Source organism: Esox lucius, chromosome 15 (genome assembly GCF_011004845.1).
Source record: "Esox lucius isolate fEsoLuc1 chromosome 15, fEsoLuc1.pri, whole genome shotgun sequence".
Lineage (NCBI taxonomy): Eukaryota > Metazoa > Chordata > Actinopteri > Esociformes > Esocidae > Esox > Esox lucius.
In genome coordinates this window covers 21,548,879-21,572,440 of record NC_047583.1, presented here as the reverse complement: position 1 = coordinate 21,572,440, position 23,562 = coordinate 21,548,879, and the positions used below count along the sequence as shown (strand labels likewise).

Below are 23,562 nucleotides of genomic sequence, written 5' to 3'. Positions count from 1 at the left end.
CAGGAGATCTGATCCACGATATAGGATATTTAATTTTGGGATAAAAAGACAGAAGCAGCAGGACTGAGGATTCGCAGACAATTTCTTTTCCCCTACAAACTGTTTCCCGAAGTGTAAAAGCCCCACCATATAAAACCAATCTTAATGTACTGTTATAATCAAATCACCATACAAAACCAATCTTAATGTACTGTTATAATCAAATCACTATACAAAACCAATGTTAATGTTATAATCAAATCATGGCAATAACAGTCATATTGTATATTCTAAAGCACCTTCAAACAGAATGCTTCGCGTCAAGTTTATGCATGTCTCAAATGAAATCTGTCCCCTGCACAGAGCCCTGACTGTAGGCCAGAGCCATCAGTAGAGAACTATGGAAAGGACAGGGTGCCATTTTAGATACTGTACATGCTACTAATACAGGTGAAATACTCCAATCGGGTTATAGTAATCTGAGGGAGAAATACATACAGAAGGCGGTCAATAACATTCTTACAATAGAGAAATGTACAGCTTTCAGATGGTCTATATCCTGTAAGCTTAGCCTAAATATTGTTCATCACTGTAAAGCTTATGTCTTTCTTCCTTCCTTCACGGTAGCAGTAGTGTAATGCAATGTCTACAAGTAATGTTCCTGGTATAGTTTTCTGATCCTTAACAAATCAATAAACATATCCAGTGCATTTCAAAACTAATCTAAAATGACATCCATGTGTGGACCCATAAATACACATAAACAACCTAGCCTGTCATCCCATTAATAGAACCCACATTATAAACCTGATTCCAGATGTGTTTCTGCTGTATAGCCAACTCCTATGGTATCCATTGTAGTGTAACAGGCTAAAATGTTTCAAACAAATACTGAACGTGGCTACCTTCAGAAACCCACACCACAATCATCTAAACATCATCCATACATTTTCTGTAACTGACTCTCCCAAATAAATAATTTTTATATCATTTCATCTGGAGTGTAGTTTTGTTCGCAAAATGTATTCACATGGCGGTTCTCTTATACACCTCCTGTTATATTAATGGGTGATGTAGTCCTCTTCAGAAACAGCACCTCCTACACCTACAGCAGGACCACTCCCCCCACTCCCAGGTGGAATCCTCTCCCTGCACACTGTCAAAATGTGACCATGACAACGCAGCACCTTCCATCAGACACCATGTATCACTGCTGTCCTGAGACTTCGCATGACACAGACTCGTTTCATTCTCAAAATGTTCTTTTCCTAACATCTGGGTCTCTGTACAAACACTTTGGGCCAGCTGCTGATAAAAGAAGGGCTTCATAAAATAAACGTGATCAATTCAGTTTCCAGCTGGGCTCATCTCTACTTGCAATGACTTTCAAATATTTTTATAAAATAACATTTTATAGAAGTTCTTAAAGCATTTAATGTGGGTTTGTAATATATTTGTATCCACATTTGTAAATATACACAAACATAATGAACCGGTGATGAGCTCATAAAGTTGAAGAACTGGCCTCCTGGCCATTGAGTTTCAGTGGGGAGATAGAGCAGCAGTCACATATCAATATGATGCTTGTTTTGCCATCATCCCTCAACATTTTAAATTGTAAATTAAATATAACATAAGTAGGTGAGATTTATCGGTCATATCCTGGGGGCAGTCTTTCTTAGAGGTCTGCAGTGCAAGAAGCTGAGGCGGTTTTGTTTGTTCAGGGATATAAAGGAGAGCTAGAGTCATGAGTTCCATTCAGTTAGCTTGAACGTTGCTGAACAGTCTGTACTGAACTATACATTTTCCCAAATCTTTTTTGAAAAGACTTTGAGATACGTTTGCTCCTTTGTGGAGGCTGTGGCAATGTGTATCTTGAACCAATCAACGACAGAGTTCCCTAAACCACAACTCAATCATTGCCAGTTACTCAGCCATTCGTTCAGTACAGAACCTTTTGTTAAATTGAACAGTCCAGAACATAAAAACACACTAAACACAGCCATGGTTGTGGGTCTCTCAGGCCTGCCTTCAGAGCCTGCTGTAATATACTGTGATGGATGGTGGTTGGACTCAGGTTTGACTTGGAGACTTGGAATGGGACAGACAGACAGACAGACAGGCAGGCAGCAGTAGCTCAGGGCTGGGCCTCCGTGCTGACCTCCTTCTCATAGATGTAGCTGCCAACACCCCCAGTGTTCACCCCTGGAAAACAGTGGAGAAAAACCCCAGAGTCACTATCCCATGCTGAAAATGGGTCACAGTACAGCTAATTGCTAATTTTCCGTTGGTGGTTTGTCCACAGAGTTGTCTCCTTAGTGCAGGATAAGCCATATGAGCAGTATAGTTTAGAGGCTATTACGTAACACACAAACCACAGTTAACTGAAAGCTGCTATTGATTTTGAGCAACGGCGCCACCCTGTGGTTGAGTAAAGAAAGGAGAACGCCTACCTTTGGGTCCAAAGAGACAAGCATAGCATGGCTTGTGGCAGTAGGGCCGGCCATCATGCTGTAAAGACACAAAACACAAACCATATTAACACAGGTAACCATAACATGTATTCACGGAGACCATCCTATTGAAAATGCATTTATACCATTCAGGTGCATAGAACACCAGTCAGTGCAAAGCCCTCATGGAGATTCCTTAATCTAGACAATGGCATGAGTGGTTATTTAGGATGCAAGATGATTTGTAGAGCAGTGATTTTGTAGTGTTCTGCTATATATATTTAATATGGTCCCTGTCCAGCTCCCCCACATTACCTCCGCATGGCTGCCGGCTGCCAGGGTCTTGCTGCACCTCTCACAGCGGAGACAGGGTCTATGCCAGTCCTTCCCCAGGGATGTCACCTTCTCAGCTGTCTCATGCACACACGCACACACACACGCACAAGCACACACAAGCACACACACACACGCACACACACACACACAAACACACAGTTACAACAGTTCAAAGAACTTCTAGAGACTGTTTGATAAACTGGTTTGAACCGACCAATCAGCAGCTTGGAAAGGTTGAGCTGGCCAATCTGTGGTCTAGTAACATGAAATGTTTTATGACTGGTCCCACATCATTTTTTTCTTGGGGACCAACATTCTTGCACAATGACGGAAATTATTTTGCGCCATTTAGAATTTAGAAGTAATTCTAGTTCATATTTCATAATGATCAGGAAACACAGAGTCACTTTAACCACCATTCCAAACATCACAAAAGATACCACAATCCCATGTCAACAGAAAACCCGGTCAGGTTGTCATTCTAGCACTGTGTGTGGTGGCTACCTACCAAAGTAGACCTTCTTGTTGCACCGGGGACACAGGTTGGCCTCACCAGAGAATGTGGTAATGCTGGAAGCTGTAAACAAACAGGAGTATGAATCCATAGAGTTTGACAGCATAATGTTTAATAGCACCATTTATGACCCAACAAGCGCATAAATAGGCAGACACATCCACTCTGAGATGTATGACCTCTTGGCCCAAACCTGTGGGGAAACCCAGCGTGAACATGCTGATCCCTAGGGAACCTCCTCTGAAAAGCCCTCATCCCAGACTCAGCAGGGAGGAAACATGGGTCTGCATTCTAACAGCTCCTGGTTCTCATGAATGGGTTCATCATGTCTGTAGCAAACGGAGTAGCGACATCGTGTTGCTTCTGCATAATTGAGACCATCCTTTTCCAGAATTGTCTAGGCTACACTTTCGACCCAAATTCCTATTACTGAAACTTACATTTAAACACAAAGTAATTTGCTGTAATCATAACAATGACATGCTGATTGAAATGAACATTAAACTACAATTCAACCCCTAAAGTTAGTGACGTTTGGATGGGCATGTCAAAAAACCTTTTTTCAAGATCCTGTGAAAAGTCCAATCAGTTGACACTTTTTGAATTTACTCAAGATGCATCATGTAGAAGATGAGCCCTTAGACAAGAAAATTCATTCATTTAAAATGCCTAGAATACAGCCAAACCCTTCCATCCTCCCACTTGGTCTTCTCATTTTGAATGGTAAAAGCCTGATTTATCTGAATTATTTCATAATTTAAATCAGAAATATATTCGTTTTTTCAGGGATTTTTTCAATACAGGCCTTAAAAAAAAAAAAAAATATATATATATATATATATATATATATATATTTTGTTTTTATTGTTGCAGCAATGTGTGGAAATTGTGTTAAAATGTATCTTTTTCAAAAAAACAATAATTTCACTTTATTTAAAACTTCAGAATGTTTTGTTAAAAAAAAAAAACTCACAAATACACACAACACACATACACAACACACACTAACCTTTAACAGGGGCTCTGGGTGCAAACACCTTCTTCTCCTCGGCAGGCTTTGGGGGAGTGTCCACATCAGAAGGGGCTGGGCTATCGTTGACAGGGGCTTCATACACGTAGGAACCTGCTCCCCCAATGTTCACACCTACAAAGGTCATAGGTCAGAGAGGGGAGGTCAATTTGGAGTGTTGACTTAGCCCAGGGGTGTCAAACCGGTTCCACGGAGGGCCGAGTGTCTGCAGGTTTTTGGTTTTTCCTATAAATTGGTTCCTAGTTCATACCTACACAACCAGGTGAGGGTAGAAACTAACCAATCAGTGACCTAATTAACCAATCAAGTACAAGGAGAGAGCAAAAACCTGCAGACACTCGGCCCTCCGTGGAACCGGTTTGACACCTGTGACTTAGCCACTGATCTTTCAATAGATGAAGAACTCTTTTTTGTGACCAGCAGAGGGAGCTCCGAACACTAGCTCTACACATGAGAATACCATAAAACAGATCAAATTCTAATCGGATATTGAAAAGTAGTTCCACTGCATTTTAGTTTTTTTCCTTCTAATAGGGGACTGTGATGTACATTTTCAGCTAGAACAGAAACCCAGCCTTGTAGGGCAGGGACCCAGGACATCAAAGGATAGGAATACCCCAATCTAATGCACAGGATGTCTCATAATGACAATGGCATGATGAAGTTCACCTTTTGGTCCAAAGAGGGCAGCATAACAGGGTTTGTGGCAGAAGGGCTTCCCATCATGCTGCCGAGAGAAAAAGACAGTGAGTGAAAAACCCCTAAAGTCTAAAACTCGAATAATGATAACAGCACCGCAATTTCCTTCCCTGATTCATGCATCCTCTCAAATAAAACGTTACTATTCGATATTGTGTGTGTGTGTTCGTGCGCGTGCGCGTGTGTGTCTGTGTGAGAGATAAGAGACAATCACCAAAGGCATGTTTTATTTATGTCACCTCCATTTCACCAGGAAGGCTGATTGAGAACCAGTTCTTATTTACAAAGACGTCCGTGCCATAAGGCATAAAGATTTAAGGAGTTTAAGAGAAAGAAGGGAGCTTGATCTCCAATCTCCAAGGGACCCTGCTGTATGCAGTATGTTGACGGAGCGTCACCTCGTCCCAGCCTAGTTATGGTTGTTACCAAGCAACCACACAGTTCAGTACATTTTGAAACTGAACATGACCAAAGGTTAAGGTCGCCAAATGTCAAAATTCCTGGTTGGAGGATTGAGAATATCCTTATTATTACCTGATGATGCTAGAGGTTTTCCCACCAGGATTTCATGAAAACAATTGGGGGAAGACCACAGGACAGACGTTCAGTATGCGTGCATGTGTGTGAGTGTGTGTGTGTGAGCCGTACACATTTGAGAATGGCACTCATGTTCCAGTGGTCAGATCAAATGGTCATGTAACAGTACGGACTGCCAGCCAGGCTGCAGAGGGAGCAGGGCCAGGAAAACTGATGCCCCAGTAGAACCTCCGACTGGTCGTCACGGGCCTCTTGAAGTATTCATATGATAGCACGTATTCCCAAATTAACTCACAGACTGATCTTGGGCACCATACTAAATCTTACAGCTACTGCTGGGAGACCCCCTCATTGACACACTTAAATTTTTCAGAAGGTGAAAATAGTAACGAGGGGATGATGACCGTAAATAAAGACACAGGACCTGACACGGCAGGTTCCATAAATCCCAGACGAAGTCAGCCAGCCTACAGGATGATGGAGGTCTAGACTGGAGACATCCAGGACAGAGGACTCTCCCAATTTCCTCCCTTCCTTAATGTCTGTCGTGGGGCTGGAGAAGACGGTGCCCGGGGGGGGGGGTGCTCGGACAACCTCCTCTAATATAGAGGACAGAAGGTGAGAGCAGAAGGAAGGAGGACAGGAGGGTGTAGACTGTGGTGCTCCACAGACACACACCCACGCCATGAGTTCATCTCATTCCACGTCATAACCTGCGTGAAGAAAACTGCCCCATCCATCTATAATGGATTATCCATAACAGGTCGCCGATTTAGCCTGAAACATGAGCTGGCTGGAGACGGGCAGACACAGCCTGAACACTGGGTCACGTCCAGGATCCGTGCAGACACAGCCTGAACACTGGGTCACATCCAGGATCCTGCAGACACAGCCTGAACACTGGGTCACGTCCAGGATCCGTGCAGACACAGCCTGAACACTGGGTCACATCCAGGATCCTGCAGACACAGCCTGAACACTGGGTCACGTCCAGGATCCGTGCAGACACAGCCTGAACACTGGGTCACGTCCAGGATCCGTGCAGACACAGCCTGAACACTGGGTCACGTCCAGGATCCGTGCAGACACAGCCTGAACACTGGATCACGTCCAGGATCCGTGCAGACAACCTGAACACTCGGTCATGTTCAGGATCCATGCAGACACAGCCTGAACACTGGGTCACATCCAGGATCCGTGCAGACACAGCCTGAACACTGGATCACGTCCAGGATCCGTGCAGACAACCTGAACACTCGGTCATGTTCAGGATCCATGCAGACACAGCCTGAACACTGGGTCACGTTCAGGATCCGTGCAGACACAGCCTGAACACTGGGTCACGTCCAGGATCCGTGCAGACACAGCCTGAACACTGGGTCACGTCCAGGATCCGTGCAGACACAGCCTGAACACTGGGTCACGTCCAGGATCCGTGCAGACACAGCCTGAACACTGGGTCACATCCAGGATCCGTGCAGACACAGCCTGAACACTGGGTCACGTCCAGGATCCGTGCAGACAAAGCCTGAACACTAGGTCATGTTCAGGATCCGTGCAGACAGCCTGAACATTGGGTCACGTCCGGGATCCATGCAGACAGCCTGAACACTGGGTCACGTCCAGGATCCGTGCAGACACAGCCTGAACACTGGGTCACGTCCAGGATCCGTGCAGACACAGCCTGAACACTGGGTTATGTCCGGGATCCGTGCAGACAAAGCCTGAACACTGGGTCACGTCCAGGATCCGTGCAGAAAAAGCCTGACAACCTGAACACTGGGTCACGTCCGGGATCCGTGCAGACACAGCCTGAACACTGGGTCACGTCCGGGATCCGTGCAGACAAAGCCTGACCACTGGGTTATGTCCGGGATCCATGCAGACAAAGCCTGACCACTGGGTCACGTCCAGGATCCGTGCAGACAGCCTGAAATTAGACTCGCCATCTGACTGCTGGGCACTGATGAGTTTGTCAGGAGGGAATGCTCCAGCACACTGAACTGCTTTGTGTCCCCTGCACTGCTTTTGATTTGCGCGTGCGTGTATGTGCGTGTGTGTATTTCTAGACAGTAGAGGACCAGGAGGGCCCTACAGATGGGTAAACCATCCCAGTTCAGACCCTAGCCCACTCACTTCCCAGATATAGGAGGAGGCCATGTTCATTCCAGTTCTCCCACATTCTCTCATCTGACTCTCTTCTTTCCCAGAACCCCAAATCCCACCTCCCACAGGCCCCTTCTGCATGACCTCCCTCCTCTGTCCCCGCAAACCCATGTGTGATTCCTTGTGAAGTGCTAAAGCCATTCCTCTGAAGAGAACACTCCCCGGAAAAAAGTTTCATGTGTGAAAAACCCATTCATTGTAACCAGACGTTTTGTTTCCCAAGGTCAGGTAATGTGAGACAATTAAGACCTAGTCTCTAAGAAACCTACTGTATCGACAGCAAAGACAACTGAATGGAATGGGGGAGACAGTAGGAGCCTTTACAAATGCCAGTCAACTAGTCATAGTAATGTGTGTGAATTTCAGTCAATTTAAACAAAAACATTTCAACAACAATTTATGAAAAGATAAGGCACATTGTTTTCCCGTGGTCACTCTCTTCTGTAGTCTAAAAGGCTCCATAGTGAGAGCAATTAGTAAAGACATTATCTAGTGTTTTCTGTGTGTAGAGTAATGACCTGCTGCTTGGACTGACAGTGTGTGTTGCATGCTACTGAGGCTGGCTAAGGCTTGGCTATCTGCCGTGGAAACCTAGGGGGGGGCAATGGTGTTCTCACCCCACAGAGAAGAGGCCAAGACTGGGTTTCATGTTGTCATGTACTCCCTCCTATCCTCTGGTCCTGCCTTTGTAGAGACCCCTGACCTCTGTTGTACTGGGATTTCTTCCCTACATACATATCACACTGTTTTATAACACTACTATAAACTGTAGTGTTATAAAAAAAAAAAAACCCTCTCAATTTAGTTTCCATGACGATAGGGTACAGGCTTTTCCGACCGCAGCCAGGCTCTCACCATGGCAACGCAGCCTCAGGCTGCTGGGCGGATTTGGGACCTACAGTCCATGGATAGAAAGGACAAGACGGCATGGAACGTGTAATCACGTTTGTGACTCTGATGTCCAAGAAGAGGAAATAGTGGTTATCATGGAGAGGACTCGTGGTAATCATGGAGAGGACTCGTGGTAATCATGGAGAGGACTCGTGGTAATCATGGAGAGGACTCGTGGTAATCATGGAGAGGACTCGTGGTAATCATGGAGAGGACTCGTGGTAATCATGGAGAGGACTCGTGGTAAACATGGAGAGGACTCGTGGTAAACATGGAGAGGACTCGTGGTAAACATGGAGAGGACTCGTGGTAAACATGGAGAGGACTCGTGGTAAACATGGAGAGGACTCGTGGTAAACATGGAGAGGACTCGTGGTAAACATGGAGAGGACTCGTGGTAATCATGGAGAGGACTCGTGGTAATCATGGAGAGGACTCGTGGTAATCATGGAGAGGACTCGTGGTAATCATGGAGAGGACTCGTGGTAATCATGGAGAGGACTCATGGAGAGGACTAGTGGTAATCGTATTAAACAACCCTGACCAGGACTGGGAGGGTCTACTAGTAGCCTGGTTAAAGATGTGTTTGTGCTGCATCAGAGCTAGTTACAACCAGCACCCAGACCTCTTAATGTTTCATAGAGATGTTTCCGCTGTCTGGAGGACAATTGTGGAGGAGTTTACAGAGACTAAACACCCAAACCAGGACTACATCTAGAAACCGCCTGGTCTGGTCCAATACAGGACTTTTCTGTGAAGAAACAGCTTTGTGATTTTGCGTGGTATAAAGGTCCATCCTTCCTGTTGTGTTTGGATCTAGGACTTTCACACTGACCTAACAGACCTAACAGGGGAGAGATCTTGACAGGATATTCAGTCCTGACATACAGACAAGATGGAGACTCAATGACTGGCTGCTAGGTGATTAAAAACTCTGGTCGGATCCAGGAAACACTGCTTTCATAGTGACATAATAGCAGGTCTAGAAAATATATGGGAGTGGAAGGAAAAATACTGGACTGTATTCATTATAACATACTGTACAGTATTCATTATAACATGCTGTACAGTATTCATTATAACATACTGTACTGTATTCATTATAACATACTGTACAGTATTCATTATAACATGCTGTACAGTATTCATTATAACATGCTGTACTATATTCATTATAACATGCTGTACTGTATTCATTATAACATACTGTACAGTATTCATTATAACATGCTGTCCTGTATTCATTACTATAAACCAGACTTCGAATCCTGAATACTAACTGGCTGGTCATAGTATGAGACTGTATACTATGCAATTAGAGCAGTAAAATGTGATGTCATACCTGTGGTATATAGTCTCTTATATACTGCGCTGTATTTAATGTTATGCAACTCCTTTCTTCACATTATACTGTACTGTGTTCATTGTTACAATATTCATTCTAATATTCTGTATTCATTATACTAGGCCAAATTCATTTGAATATACTGCACAGTATGAAGACCTACAGATCCGTATAGAGAAATGAGACAGTGTGGGTGACCCTGCCGAGCTACACTGATGTCACACGGATCATCTCTCACCTCAGCATGCCCTCCTGCGTTCAGGGTTTTGTTACAGCGCCCACACTTCAGACAGAACTTGTGCCAGTCCTTCCCCAGAGAGGACACCTTCTCCGCTAGAGAGAGAGAATAGTACGGGCGAGTCAGAAGATTGACAGAAGAGTGGGGGAGTCAGGAGGGAGAGAGGGGAGAAAGAGAGAAAAGATGTTAAAACAACTAAAGTAGCCTTCTAATTCCACTTAAATTAATGATGACTAAGTTACTTTCACTCCTTATTAACAGCCAGAAAAGGAGAACGGAGAGGGAGAACGGAGAGGGAGAACGGAGAAGGAGACATAGAGGGAGAAGAGAGAAGGAGACATAGAGGGAGAACAGAGAAGGAGACGTAGAGGGAGAACGGAGAAGGAGACGTAGAGGGAGAACGGAGGTCTTCATTGCACTCCAGTATAATGATTTTCTGTTTGTCCAGTGACTCAGAGGAGCCACTAGGAGAGTGCCTGAGGGTTCTGATGCACCCAGGATACTCATGTCATGAAGTCATCATCGTCAGACAGACGGACAGACCAGAGGCAGACTAGATCAGGACAGCAGGGGGTCAACAGCTAACCCAGACCCCCCCCACCCACCCCTCTCTGAGTCTGGCACCCCACAACCCCACTCCTCCTCCCCCGCTTTGTCCCCTCTCTCCAGGGCCGGTCTCTCTCCACACCGAACCAGACATCCACATAACATGAGTGCTCCTAATTATACCCGCCCCCCCCCCACACCCCACCCCTTCAGACAATGGCGTGGCGCAGCAGAGGCCCGTGGGCTAACCTCGCTACAGGAAACACATTCTCTTATCATGGCTGAACACGACTGGCGGGAATTCGGGCCGGACCATGAACCAACCTGCTTCCTACACCCTCCCCCTCCCGCCTCCATTTGTCCCCCTTCCTCTGCGCCTGTTTCAGACCCACCCCCCCACACAGCAGCGGTGATAACAGCTATGTTACACGGAATCACACTAGTGGCAGACAATATCCAGTGACAGAATACACAATCTAGACCAAGTTGACGGAAGATAATGCGATGGGATAATAGTTCCTAGGTTCAGGCCAATTAACAGCTGAGCCCTTTATGTCATTAGTGGAGGGGGGGGGGGGGTATGTCAATCCAGCTGTCCCACCCCAGCCCATCCTCCAGCCAATGAATCCCTCTACGCTACACACACACACACATAATAAAAGTCATGTTCAAAAAGCTCCATTTAACCCTCTAATAAAGGTCACCCCCCCACACACACCTCCTCCCAATATGTTATGGCTGAAGTACCACACTGGTGTAAACAAACAAACCAGGGCTCGGGGGGGGGGGGGTCCTTAGGATGTGCCAGTTAACAAGGTCAACACTGGTGGTGACGTGTTAAAGCCTGCGTCCTAGATAACACAGTAACACCCAAGGCAGTAAGTGTTGGTGATGACAGCCCAGCTGACGGTACTGTCCTAACTGGGCTTCTGTGTAGAGGTCAAAGAAGCGATAGATATGCCTGATCCCGTACCTGACCTGTCTAAGCTGCTTAGCCGTGGTTTGAGCCCCTGCGGTGAGTTAAGCTCTTCTCTTGGGTCTCTGGCTCCTATCCCCTGTATGGTAAATATGGCTTTATCGCATCTGGCTGAAATATGTGGACGGTCTCCTTCACTGCATCACACTGTACACCTTACAGGCTGGCAACACGGTTTAACCCTACCACGGATGTGTGTTCGTGTTGAGTCGTTCCCAATGTTGACTGACTGAAGTGAAGAATAAGGAAATGGTTTCATACTGTCTCAGCGTCAGGTGTTGGTCTGTTGGTAGAGCATGGCGCTTGCGATGCCAGGGTTGCCAGAAACGGGGGGCAAGAAACGAAAAAAAGTCAAATACTATGTCAAAACGCATTGTAATTTGGGTTATGAAGTCAGTGCTGTCCAAAACAGACATTTGCGACACAATGGAACGATTTTCCTGCCAACAGCTGGCAGCACACTAGTAATCAAAGTATCTGAAGGTAGGTAATAAAAGAACACAGACTGGAAAGATCTTCATGACCTACTGCTCGTGAATTACCCCCCCATCAAACGCCACCCCCCAAGACAAGGCACGTTGGGCTTCCGTCACAACAGCTGTAGATCTTAACGAGCGAGCTAAATGTCTGTGATACACAGCCCCGCCCCTTCCACCAGGATGCCGGGGCTCCATCTGGAAGATACCTTTTTATGAAAGTGCAGGACTCTGGGTGACGTAGTCAGTGTGCCCCAAACACGATATAATAAGGTGCTGTTCCAGACACTCAGCCGGGTAGCAGACGCTTTCATCCAATGCGACTACACCTTGTATGTATCACCAATCCAGGGATTTGAATACATTCACCTGATGCTGCCAGGCACTTCCTCAGCTGTAGAGTGACAGGAAAGGGTTTCCGCATGGTGCAAACCTCGGCCAGTCAGTCATAAAGATGGCTCTAACAGAACGGGCTTTAACGAGGTCATCAGTGGCGTATTGCATAGACGGCACGTTCTGTTACACATGCCAAACCCGGTATGTGATTGAGGCTTATGTCAGGGTGTGCATTTCCATGCTACCAGCAAGGGCTTTCAGGAAATCATCTCTGATATAACATTTGCCTGTCCATCATGATGCTGCTTAGGTTCACATTTGGCTGGGCAGCCGTTACGCCGAGAGTTGTTGGACGGTCTGGTTGTCTTGCCACCGTGGGGTCTCACTGTGTGTGTAGATTTAGGGGCTGATGATGTTGAAACAGCAAGGATAATTACGGCACACATTACCACTGAGAGAGGAAGTAGTAATTTAACGAGGTCTGCAGAGGGAACAGTTCTCATGGGCTAGTGTTCCCAACAGCTTAATTGCAGCCGATTAATTATCTACACTAACGACCCAGAAGTACCCAAACAACCTAACTCACACAGACCGACACACACACACACACACACACACACACACACCATCCGACATACACACACACACACACACACGGGAAATAATTCCCTGGGCCTCTGGATCCGCTAAAACAAAGTCTGAGGAGTCATTGCGGACATATAATCTTGGGCCTTGAATAACATTGACACAGCTGAACTAGCAGCAGGCATCAGTACACGAGGAAGCATCCAGAGACACACTGTGTTGTTATCTGCTATGTAGAACTCTTAAACTCTTAACTCACTTCAGAGGTAGATTCAAACTTTAGAGAAATCCACACTCATAATGGACACATACACTCACCAAAAGGGTTATTAGGAACACCATACTAATACTGACCCCCTTTCGCCTTCAGAACTGCCTTAATTCTATGTGGCATTGATTCAACAAGGTGCTGAAAGCATTCTTTAGAAATGTTGGCCCATATTGATAGGAAAGCATCTTGCAGTTGATGGAGATTTGTGGGATGCACATCCAGGGCACGAAGCTCTCGTTCCACCACATCCCAAAGATGCTCTATTGGGTTGAGATCTGGTGACTGTGGGGGCCATTTCAGTACATTGAACTCATTGTCATGTTCAAGAAACCAATTTGAAATGATTTGAGCTTTGTGACATGGTGCATTATCCTGCTGGAAGTAGCCATCAGAGGATGGGTACAAGGTGGTCATAAAGGGATGGACATGGTCAGAAACAATGCTTAGGTAGGCTGTGGTATTTAAACGATGCCCAATTGGCAATAAGGGTCCTAAAGTGTGCCAAGAAAACATTCCCCACACCATTACACCACCACCAGCAGCCTGCACAGTGGTAACAAGGCATGATGGATCCATGTTCTCATTCTGTTTACGCCAAATTCTGACTCTACCATCTGAATGTCTCAACAGAAATCGAGACTCATCAGACCAGGCAACATTCTTCTAGTCTTCAACTATCCAATTTTGGTGAGCTGGTGCAAATTGTAGCCTCTTTTTCCTATTCGTAGTGGAGATGAGTGGTACCCGGTGGGGTCTTCTGCTGTTGTAGCACATCCGCCTCAAGGTTGTGCGTGTTGTGGCATCACAAATGCTTTGCTGCATACCTCGGTTGTAACGAGTGGTTATTTCAGTCAAAGTTGCTCTTCTATCAGCTTGAATCAGTCGGCTCATTCTCCTCTGACCTCTAGCATTAACAAGGCATTTTTTCGCCCACAGGACTGTCGCATACTGGATGTTTTTCCCTTTTCACACCATTCTTTGTAAACCCTAGAAATGGTTGTGCGTGAAAATCCTAGTAACTGAGCAGATTGTGAAATACTCAGACCGGCCCGCCTGGCACCAACAACCATGCCACGCTCAAAATTGCTTAAATCACCTTTCTTTCCCATTCTGACATTCAGTTTGGAGTTCAGGAGATTGTCTTGCCCACGACCACACCCCTAAATGCATTGAAGCAACTGCCATGTGATTGGTTGATTAGATAATTGCATTAATGAAAAACTGAACAGGTGTTCCTAATAATCCTTTAGGTGAGTGTATATTTACATGTTAACCATCACTTGGATGGACAGAAGTGATCTGTGGAGGACTGGACAAGTGGACATGTACAGAAGCATACAGCAACCCCCCACCTATAGTAAAGCAAATAGCGCTAGACTTTCTACAGTAGCCCAGAAATGACAATTTGATTTTCAAAATAAAAATTGTATCGCTGTGAAATGGGTTCCTTGCATAGGCAAGGCTACATTCTTTCCCAGCAACATCTGGATGAAGAACACGCCTGTTAAGCCTCTAAAACACAGATTTATTTCAATTCAGTCAATATAAGGAGTCAACTTAATTTACAAAGGTGCTAATAAAAAATTTATCTAAATGAAATTGACCCTATTCCTGAATAGTGTACACATTCACCCTATTCCTGAATACAGTGTACAAATCCACCCTATTCCTGAATACAGTGTACGAATTGGCCCTATCCCTGAAAACAGTGTACAAATCGAACCTATCCCTGAATACTGTTTACAAATCGACCATACTCCTGAATACAGTGTACAAATCAACCCTATCCCTGAATACAGTGTACAAATCAACCCTATCCCTGAATACAGTGTACAAATCAACCCTATCCCTGAATACAGTGTACACATTGTGTTTTTCGATGAATGTACAGTACTGTGTAATCTAGACCTAATATGTTGTATTGGTAAGCTGTCCTCATTTCTATATTTCTGCCATTAATGTCGACCCATCTGCTCTCCAACCCCTTATATGGGCAGCCCCCTGTCGTCATTCCCTTTTCCCTCTCCCTCCCTCTGTCCTCCCTCTCCCTCCCTCTATCCTCCCTCTCCCCTCCCTCTGTCCTCCCTCTCCCTCTGTCCTCCCCAGAGGAGTCCATGGAGGCGCTTGTACCATTCTGTTTCATGTTATTCCAGCGCTAATAACCGATGTCCCGTGTCCCATTAACTGTCCTGAACCTGAGTTCAGACGTGTGGGGGGTGGGGCAAACGCAGGAGGCATAGAGATGACGTGTGTTTTCTGTATGTGTGTGTCGGTTTTTGGATTAAATGTCTGTTTTGTGTGCGTGTGTGCATGTGTGTGTGAGACAAAGGGAACAAACAGAAAAGGAAAAAACACCCTCCATCTCCTCTCCCCCACCTCTTCTGTGAGACAGGAAGGAAGAAACCTTCAGCAGTCTGTCTTTCCCTCTGTGTCCTCGGTCCATTCTCTTGCTCTTTTCACTGCTAGTAAAAATACACACAACACCCAAGGCCAAATGACCTCAGCTGTGCTTATGACAATGGGTATTCAACATTCACATTCCCATACTGAACTTCTGTTTTCAAAATTCGTCTCCGCCGACTTTCCTCATTTTAATTGAATATGGTGGATTGTTCTGAAACACATTAACACAGGTTTTTCCACTCTCACCTCTGAGTTCCAAATCAACACCAAGGTCATGGCCCAGACGGTGAAACAGGTGTGTGGCCCATATTCAATGTCTTCTGATTGGCTGGGTGGAGGTATTGGGGTAAACCTGTAAATGTGATGATTAGACGTGTCCCTCTGTAGGGCTGTGACTGGCAGCCTCTGGGACATGGGGTTGGGGCCAGCTCCTGCTCTCCCTGCCTGGCTGACAGAACCTCACTGAAACTGTCGCCTAACTTCTCCTCAACTCTCTGACCCTGGAGTACGCCCGTTTCCCCAGTCAAGGGACAGTTTCTCTCTACTTCTCCATCCACCGCTCTCAATCGGCCCCAGACTACCTCCCTGAATTCACCAAGCTGGTGAACTGGACATTGAGGTAACCGGCTGCAGCTCGACTGCCTCGTTAAATAGAGTAAGTGGCATCCTGTTTGTCAGTGAAACAGAAGAGCACAGAGGACCATTTTCATGGTGTCTCGTTAACCCGGCCAATTCAACATGGCCTTTCACTAATAACTAATCTGACACCACCAACCATCTGGAGTGAACAACTGTAGTCTGTCAGGTCCATTTAGGCCATCAGGACGGTGATGTCTCCCTGATCATTAGTAATGACATGTGTGTCCCAAATGGAAACCCACTCCCTACATAGTGCACTACTTTAGACTAGGACCCATAGGGGATTCATCCAAGGACCTCCCACTTTGCAGACTTTGAAGATGAAACCAACTGAACTGCATGCTGGGTATTCAGCCCTTGTGATCTTGTTTACTGGTGAAACCAAATGCTAATTAAGCTTTACATCCTCCTTACAGTGACAGTCACAGAGACAGTCACAGAGAGTCACAGAGGGAAATGTCTGTGCCTTAAATAAAAGGCCTCTCTGCTGATCTGACTTCACAAAGACTGTTGCTCAGCTGAACATGCTCAGGAGGACATCCTTGAATAATGTGAAAGGAAATAGGACACGTCACAGCCATCATAAGGAGCGAGGGTGTAAATGATGAACCACTTTCTACAGCAATGAAACACAAACGGCCTTATAGTCAGATCTACAGTACCTCATTGTTCACTGAGCACTAACAGGAGGTCAGTTTGAGTTCATCTGTGTGCTGTAAACTTAATACCTGCACTGTCCTGGGGTCAAACCCTGTTCAGAAATGTTGACATTATGTACGTCTACTGGTAATCCATGAATATTACACGCACTCAACCCATTCCATTATCATCCTTTATCATTACGCTCACCACCCGTTGTGTAGAAGTGTGCGCCAACTTTGTACGGATTGTGAATTCTCTCTTTAAATATTGTCTACCGCTAGTCCAATTCGGAGGATGGGTAAATGTACTTAGACATTAAATGTGATACTGTTTCTGCTTGAATCCAACACACCAACCTGTGATGGACACATTTCAAAGTATGTCCCAAATCACGGCCTATTCACTAGATGAAGAACCTGGTCAGAATCAGTGCACGACATTCGGGGGATGGAGCCAATCACTCCAAAGCCTTGTCATCTCCATTATGGGATCATAGTGTGACAGGACAGGTTGACAGATAGACAGCGGGGCGTCTCAATGAACAGTTGGTCTTCCAGGGGCTCCTAGGCTTGTTACACAACCTAATGGCGGCAGAGAGTCAGGGGGCAGGAGGCACAAACGGAAGAAATGGTCTTACATAACGTAGCCTAATGCGCTGCATTGACACCGGGCCAGACACAGCCAAGTGGAAAACAGGCTACACTAGGAGGAACAGGGAGCAAGACAACAGGGTGTGTGTGTGGGAAATGGAGTGTTCTCCTCCTTCACCCCGACAGAGCCTGTTAAAAAGGGTTGGCCTATGGTATTCTAGCAGCCTGAAAGGACCAGTGAGTGGAGCCGAACAGGAGGAGACAGTAAGAGCCTTGTGTGAATAGAAATGTCGTTACTCATTATAATGCATGAGGCACTTTGGGAGTCTCACTTCAAATAAAGACCAAGCCAACCCATCCCTCTCCCTGCATCTCTAAACCCCCCAGTCTCCTCACTAAACACCAAGCCAACCCATCCCTCTCCCTGCATCTCTAAACCCCCCAGTCTCCTCAATAAACACCAAGCCAACCCTCTCCCTGCATCTCTAAACCCCCCAGTCTCCTCACTAAACACCAAGCCAACCCTCTCCCTGCATCTCTAAACCCCCCAGTCTCCTCACTAAACACCAAGCCAACCCAACCCTCTCCCTGCATCTCTAAACCCCCCAGTCTCCTCACTAAACACCAAGCCAACCCAACCCTCTCCCTGCATCTCTAAACCCCCCAGTCTCCTCACTAAACACCAAGCCAACCCAACCCTCTCCCTGCATCTCTAAACCCCCCAGTCTCCTCACTAAAAACCAAGCCAACCCAACCCTCTCCCTGCATCTCTAAACCCCCCAGTCTCCTCACTAAACACCAAGCCAACCCAACCCTCTCCCTGCATCTCTAAACCCCCCAGTCTCCTCGCTAAAAACCAAGCCAACCCATCCCTCTCCCTGCATCTCTAAACCCCCCAGTCTCCTCGCTAAAAACCAAGCCAACCCATCCCTCTCCCTGCATCTCTAAACCCCCCAGTCTCTTCACTAAAAACCAAGCCAACCCAACCCTCTCCCTGCATCTCTAAACTCCCCAGTCCCCTCACTAAAATCAAGAACAAGCCAACACAACACATTGCATATTTACAATATATTTTCATTGCCTTGCAAAAGTATTCCAACCCTGTCCAATTCTCGGATCACTGAATTAAAAAATAGAAATGCAGTTCTATCAGATATTTTACTTTAAAAGAGGGAGAGAAATTCAGTATAGAACAGTCTGATGGCAGCACAACATAATTCCCTTTACTAGTAACCATGCTGTGCCCAAAAAATGCTGCCTGCCATAAAATATATGGACAGTATCTTCGTCATTCAGTTACATTGTTGCCTTGCTTACTAACTATCTACAGATGCCACAGTCATATTGACAACCAGTAGTTGAAACAGGGCTAAAAACTTTAAGTAATACTAAACTGTAACCTTCTGACATCAAATTGATGACAATAGGTTTAGTTACAAATTATTAGCCTTTTTTAGACATGGTTTGTGTTTTCAAACCTTAGTAATACACTTTAGACCAAATCTTCACCAGTCCCCATTCACAATGCTGAGGAGGACATCAGCCCCAAAATGAATGTAATGAACTGCGAGAGTGACAGTCCATGAATTGGTCCATTTTGTCTAATTCTGGAGTGGGATTTACTGAGCAGCCCAGGCACACTATCTCTGGGTCTCTGTCCTGTTTCCATGTCGGTAAGTAATATAGTCTTTGTGCTTGTCCAGTCCCATTTCACATCTGTGGGGCTGCAGCAGTTGTAGAACTACAATAGTAAGCTGTCTTCTATATCCATGACTGCAACGCTCTTCTGACCTATTGTGCAGCTAGGCTATGTTTTCTGGGAGTGAAGAGTTAATGGACTGGCCTAGGTTAACCCACTCTCTGACCATTTATTTTGATTTGATTAAATAATGAATTTGGAGGAATCTTGAATGTAGGCTAAACATTAACCTAATTAGGCCTATTTCATATACTCTTCATGCTATCACAGATTCTCTACGGTATAAAAAGTTATGAATAAATAAAGACGCAGGACAAGCATAGACTGAACGCGAGAAAGAAGCTGATGTTAAACGCTTTAAACGGCAGTAACAGTAAACATGTTTTATTAAGTTAGTGACGACTAAATGTCATCATCTGCTAACCGCAGCCAAATAAAAAACGAATGGAAAATAATAAAACATTTAATTAGGACGCCAAAGTTTCCATTCTAGAATGTGGCTTACCACCAAGGGTTTGAAACAAGTCACTAGTCTCTATAAAGAGTCAGGGAAAAAACACCTGCTCTTCCAATATTGTCAGTTCAAGCAGACAACATTGAAATATAGACCAAGCATTTCTACATTAAATTCTAAAATCATATTTTCAGAATGCTTTTGATATTTTCTACTGGTTGAATATGTCAACCTGTAGAAATGAGAATGAATAGAGCGGTCATGTCCATGAGTTAATTATGACATTTTGGGTGGACTGGCCGTCATTGCAGTTAGGCCATGTGGGTAAAGGGTGTTATGCAGAGTAGGTGCAAGCTCAGCCCCTTCCACAGTAGCGCTCCAGAATTCCTGAGTGACATCACCCTGATGTTCCAAATGTTCTTGGCTTCAGTGCAGAGGCCAGTGAAGCCAAGAACACTCCCAGACCTTGCCCGTCCAGACAAGACCTCATCACTTCCTGCACATTTTTAATTTTTTTTTACTAAACTTAGCAACTCATTCACTGTCCAATAATCACTTACGGAGCAGATAAGCCACCACAGGCCTGACCATTCACACAGACTGTTCCCGGGTTAACTATTAAAGTACTTAGTCATTCACTCTCATACACCCACCCTCTATGCCCTGTAGACTAACAAGGGTCTGATGATAGGTACAGCTACTGTGACCTCAGCATCAACTGGTCACATCCTGTCCCAGCATCAAATTATTATTATTACTATTATTTATACGAGTAGAGTACAATTGCTCAGAGAAACGTATAGTTTGAAATAAGTAGCACCCGTAATTATTATTAAGAATAAAAATAAACATTTGTTTTGAGGCATCACCCAGACAACTGTGTTGGCCAAATTAATTTAGCTTTTTAGTTGCATGCAAGTCATATACTGCATTTGCTGGATCACAAAACATATCGATTCATAGGGGACAGAAATAGTATGAAAATGTATGCACTCACTACCGTGAGTAAGTTGCAGTGGATGCAACTTGGAAATGGGAATGTAAACTGCTTTGGGACGGGGCCAGTGAAACATTACCACTCAAGTCAGAATTGTAGAGAAAAGAGAAAAGGGGAATCCAGTAAAGAGACAAAAGGAATCCAATTCAGACAAGTGAGATGAGCCCCAGGAATACTCAGCCAGTGACTGATTCAGGAAGAGGAAGGCCGGCCACCTTGACCGACCTAGATGAAGGTCACTTCCCATAACGTAACAGATGCTTTGCACAAAGACACACACAATACTGTTCATCATTACAACTGGCCATGAATCTGCAATGAACCAAAACAAATCCGTTGTCCAAGCCTCCAAAATTATTTCCCATCAGGGCATGGGAACATTAGCGCGTGTCCTTGAAGGGACTGGGCATTCAGGAACTGTCACGAGGAAGAACTCTTAAAAGCAAGTGACCGCTCAATTATCAATGCTGGTGAAGAAAAAAGCTTGACACACTGCCTGCCACCAAACTTTATATGAACAGAATCTCCTAGCTGATGCTGTGGACGTTTCTGTTTTTTAATCCAAAAACCGACACACACATACAGAAAACACACGTCATCTCTATGCCTCCTGCGTTTGCCCCACCCCCCACACGTCTGAACTCAGGTTCAGGACAGTTAATGGGACACGGGACATCGGTTATTAGCGCTGGAATAACATGAAACAGAATGGTACAAGCGCCTCCATGGACTCCTCTGGGGAGGACAGAGGGAGAGGGAGGACAGACGGAGGACAGAGGGAGGGAGAGGGAGGACAGAGGGAGGGAGAGGGAGGACGGAGGGGAGAGGGAAAAGGGAATGACGACAGGGGGCTGCCCATATAAGGGGTTGGAGAGCAGATGGGTCGACATTAATGGCAGAAATGTAGAAATGAGGACAGCTTACAAATACAACATATTTCTTATTTCAAACAAATACAAAGAACATTACCATGTGCATTACATTCACAATTTTTTTTGAAATGGGCAACCAAATGTCAAATAATTCTAATGACCTGAATCCAATGACTCGTTTTTGATGTAGTTACAAATACATTCCGAAATTATACAATTATGAAGTAAATAGTACTTTCTCTTTTCTATTCAATATGCTTGTTTTGAATATGTTGTGAATAGTAACTGAACCCAGACCTACATGGTATTCCTCCCTGTGTGTTAAAAAAAAAGGAATAAATAAATAAATGAGCAGCAATCAAATGACCCAACAGCTTGTTTCAGCTTGGATCGAAACGCTGTCAATCTAGCAGTCAACTGAGATCATTAACACAGTGCGTTCTTACAGGCATTAAAATGACCAACCAGCTGCTGAGATTAGAAGAGGGGCAGCATTATGGAGTGTGATGAAATTCGGTGTGTGTTTACATCTGAATTGTCTGTTGTTGTTTCCAGTGGTCTGACTTCAGGGACTCTGGGACATTGGCCTTCAGGGTGAGCAGCAGCTGCCCTGTGTTCAGCACTGCTTGTTTGATGTTATTATATAATAATTGATTTGGACCCCATGACAGCTCCATGATCCGTGATGATGGTGTGTGTGTGTGTGTGTGTGATGCAGTTAGAAACAGAATGACAACTAGCTAGGAATAACTGTTTGTTCCATACTGAGAGCAAATCATGTACGCATGCACGCACACCCACACACACACACACACTCACGTCCAGAAATTGATTTTAACATGACATCAACTGGGCGTGTGTGTGTGTGTATGAGAGAGAAATACATCCCTACACTGTGTAAGCAGGCATTTGGTATCTTTGATTGTTGTCCAAAATGTGCCAGTAAACCACTTACACTGCTTGACCAAGGCATTATACTACATAACCTTCCTTCAATGACAGCATTTTACACATACACTTACCACACAGAGTGAGCAATGTGACAGTGAAATCTCCAAAGCCAACTGCCACAGACGTGTATATCCCATGTACAATGCATTAACAAGGCAATATAATAGTTCAGTGTCACCAGACATTAGAGATGTATGAAATATTTTAGGAACTTTTAAATCCTTTAAATGCATACACACACAGACCAATGTGATATATTTGGCAGGGATTTCATGAAGAGAGATTTCTTCTGTAGTCTAGTTACTACTGACATGACACTATTTACACAGCAAGGACTGGTCTAAGTTTAAAACAATTCTTATCTGAGGAATGTTAGGAACGTGAATGGTGTATTATTAGGAACATAAGAATTTAGAAAATAATCTACTAGAGTACACTAACAAATCCAAAGTAACTTATTAGCTACTGTAACATTTTGATAAATCTGCCATTTCAAATATGACAAAGCAAAGTCATACTGCTCAGAAAATGTGGTACTGTAATTCTTTGCCGATTTTTTTCGTTTGAACTAGCCTATCCATATATTTCGTGATTTTGATATGTATATACCATACCTTCAATTAGTTAAAAAGTGCGTCGAGCAAAAAAATATTGGTTAGCCTAGCTGTATGTAGCAGGTTGCACTGCATCCTTTCTCAACAGTGTCGCTTTATTTTGTTATCTAAAGTTCTCATGCGCAGAAACTAGCCGCCGGAAATCAACTTACCAAAATACACCGTCTTGTCACACTTGGGACACTTTGAAGCCATGTTGCGATGTTTTTATCGACCAAAAATCAGCGAAAGTTGTCTGTTTACAAACTGCAGCTTTCTCCGCGTTCACCACCGTACCTCATTCAAGCGCAAGTTCCCAGTGTCGAAGCCCAGAGCATCTCTTT

At 44.8% G+C, this 23,562-nt stretch overlaps 1 protein-coding gene across 2 annotated transcripts; it reads right to left on the bottom strand.

Annotated features, from left to right (window-relative positions):
* crip2 (cysteine-rich protein 2) lies at positions 1-23,562 on the bottom strand. Of its 2 annotated transcripts, XM_010897292.4 has the most exons (8): positions 23,392-23,561; positions 10,189-10,283; positions 4,982-5,039; positions 4,292-4,426; positions 3,277-3,345; positions 2,748-2,842; positions 2,433-2,490; positions 1-2,184 (listed from the first exon to the last, which is right to left on the bottom strand). In XM_010897292.4, the coding sequence occupies exons 1-8, from the start codon at positions 23,432-23,434 to the stop codon at positions 2,117-2,119; spliced, it is 621 nt and encodes a 206-aa protein (XP_010895594.1). In that variant the 5' UTR covers positions 23,435-23,561; the 3' UTR covers positions 1-2,116. The 2 variants fall into 2 exon arrangements, with proteins under 2 accessions (XP_010895594.1, XP_010895596.1); XM_010897294.4 differs by lacking the exons at positions 4,982-5,039; positions 10,189-10,283 and having other exon boundaries at positions 23,392-23,562.

Coding starts and splice junctions, on each gene's coding strand:
- crip2 (XM_010897292.4), bottom strand. CDS start 23,434: ATGGCTTCAAAGTGTCCCAAGTGTGACAAGACGGTGTATTTTG. Junction 3,346..4,291: donor ACCCAGAGCCCCTGTTAAAG/GTTAGTGTGTGT, acceptor GTTTGTTTACAG/CTTCCAGCATTACCACATTC. Junction 2,185..2,432: donor TTGTCTCTTTGGACCCAAAG/GTAGGCGTTCTC, acceptor ACTGTTTTCCAG/GGGTGAACACTGGGGGTGTT.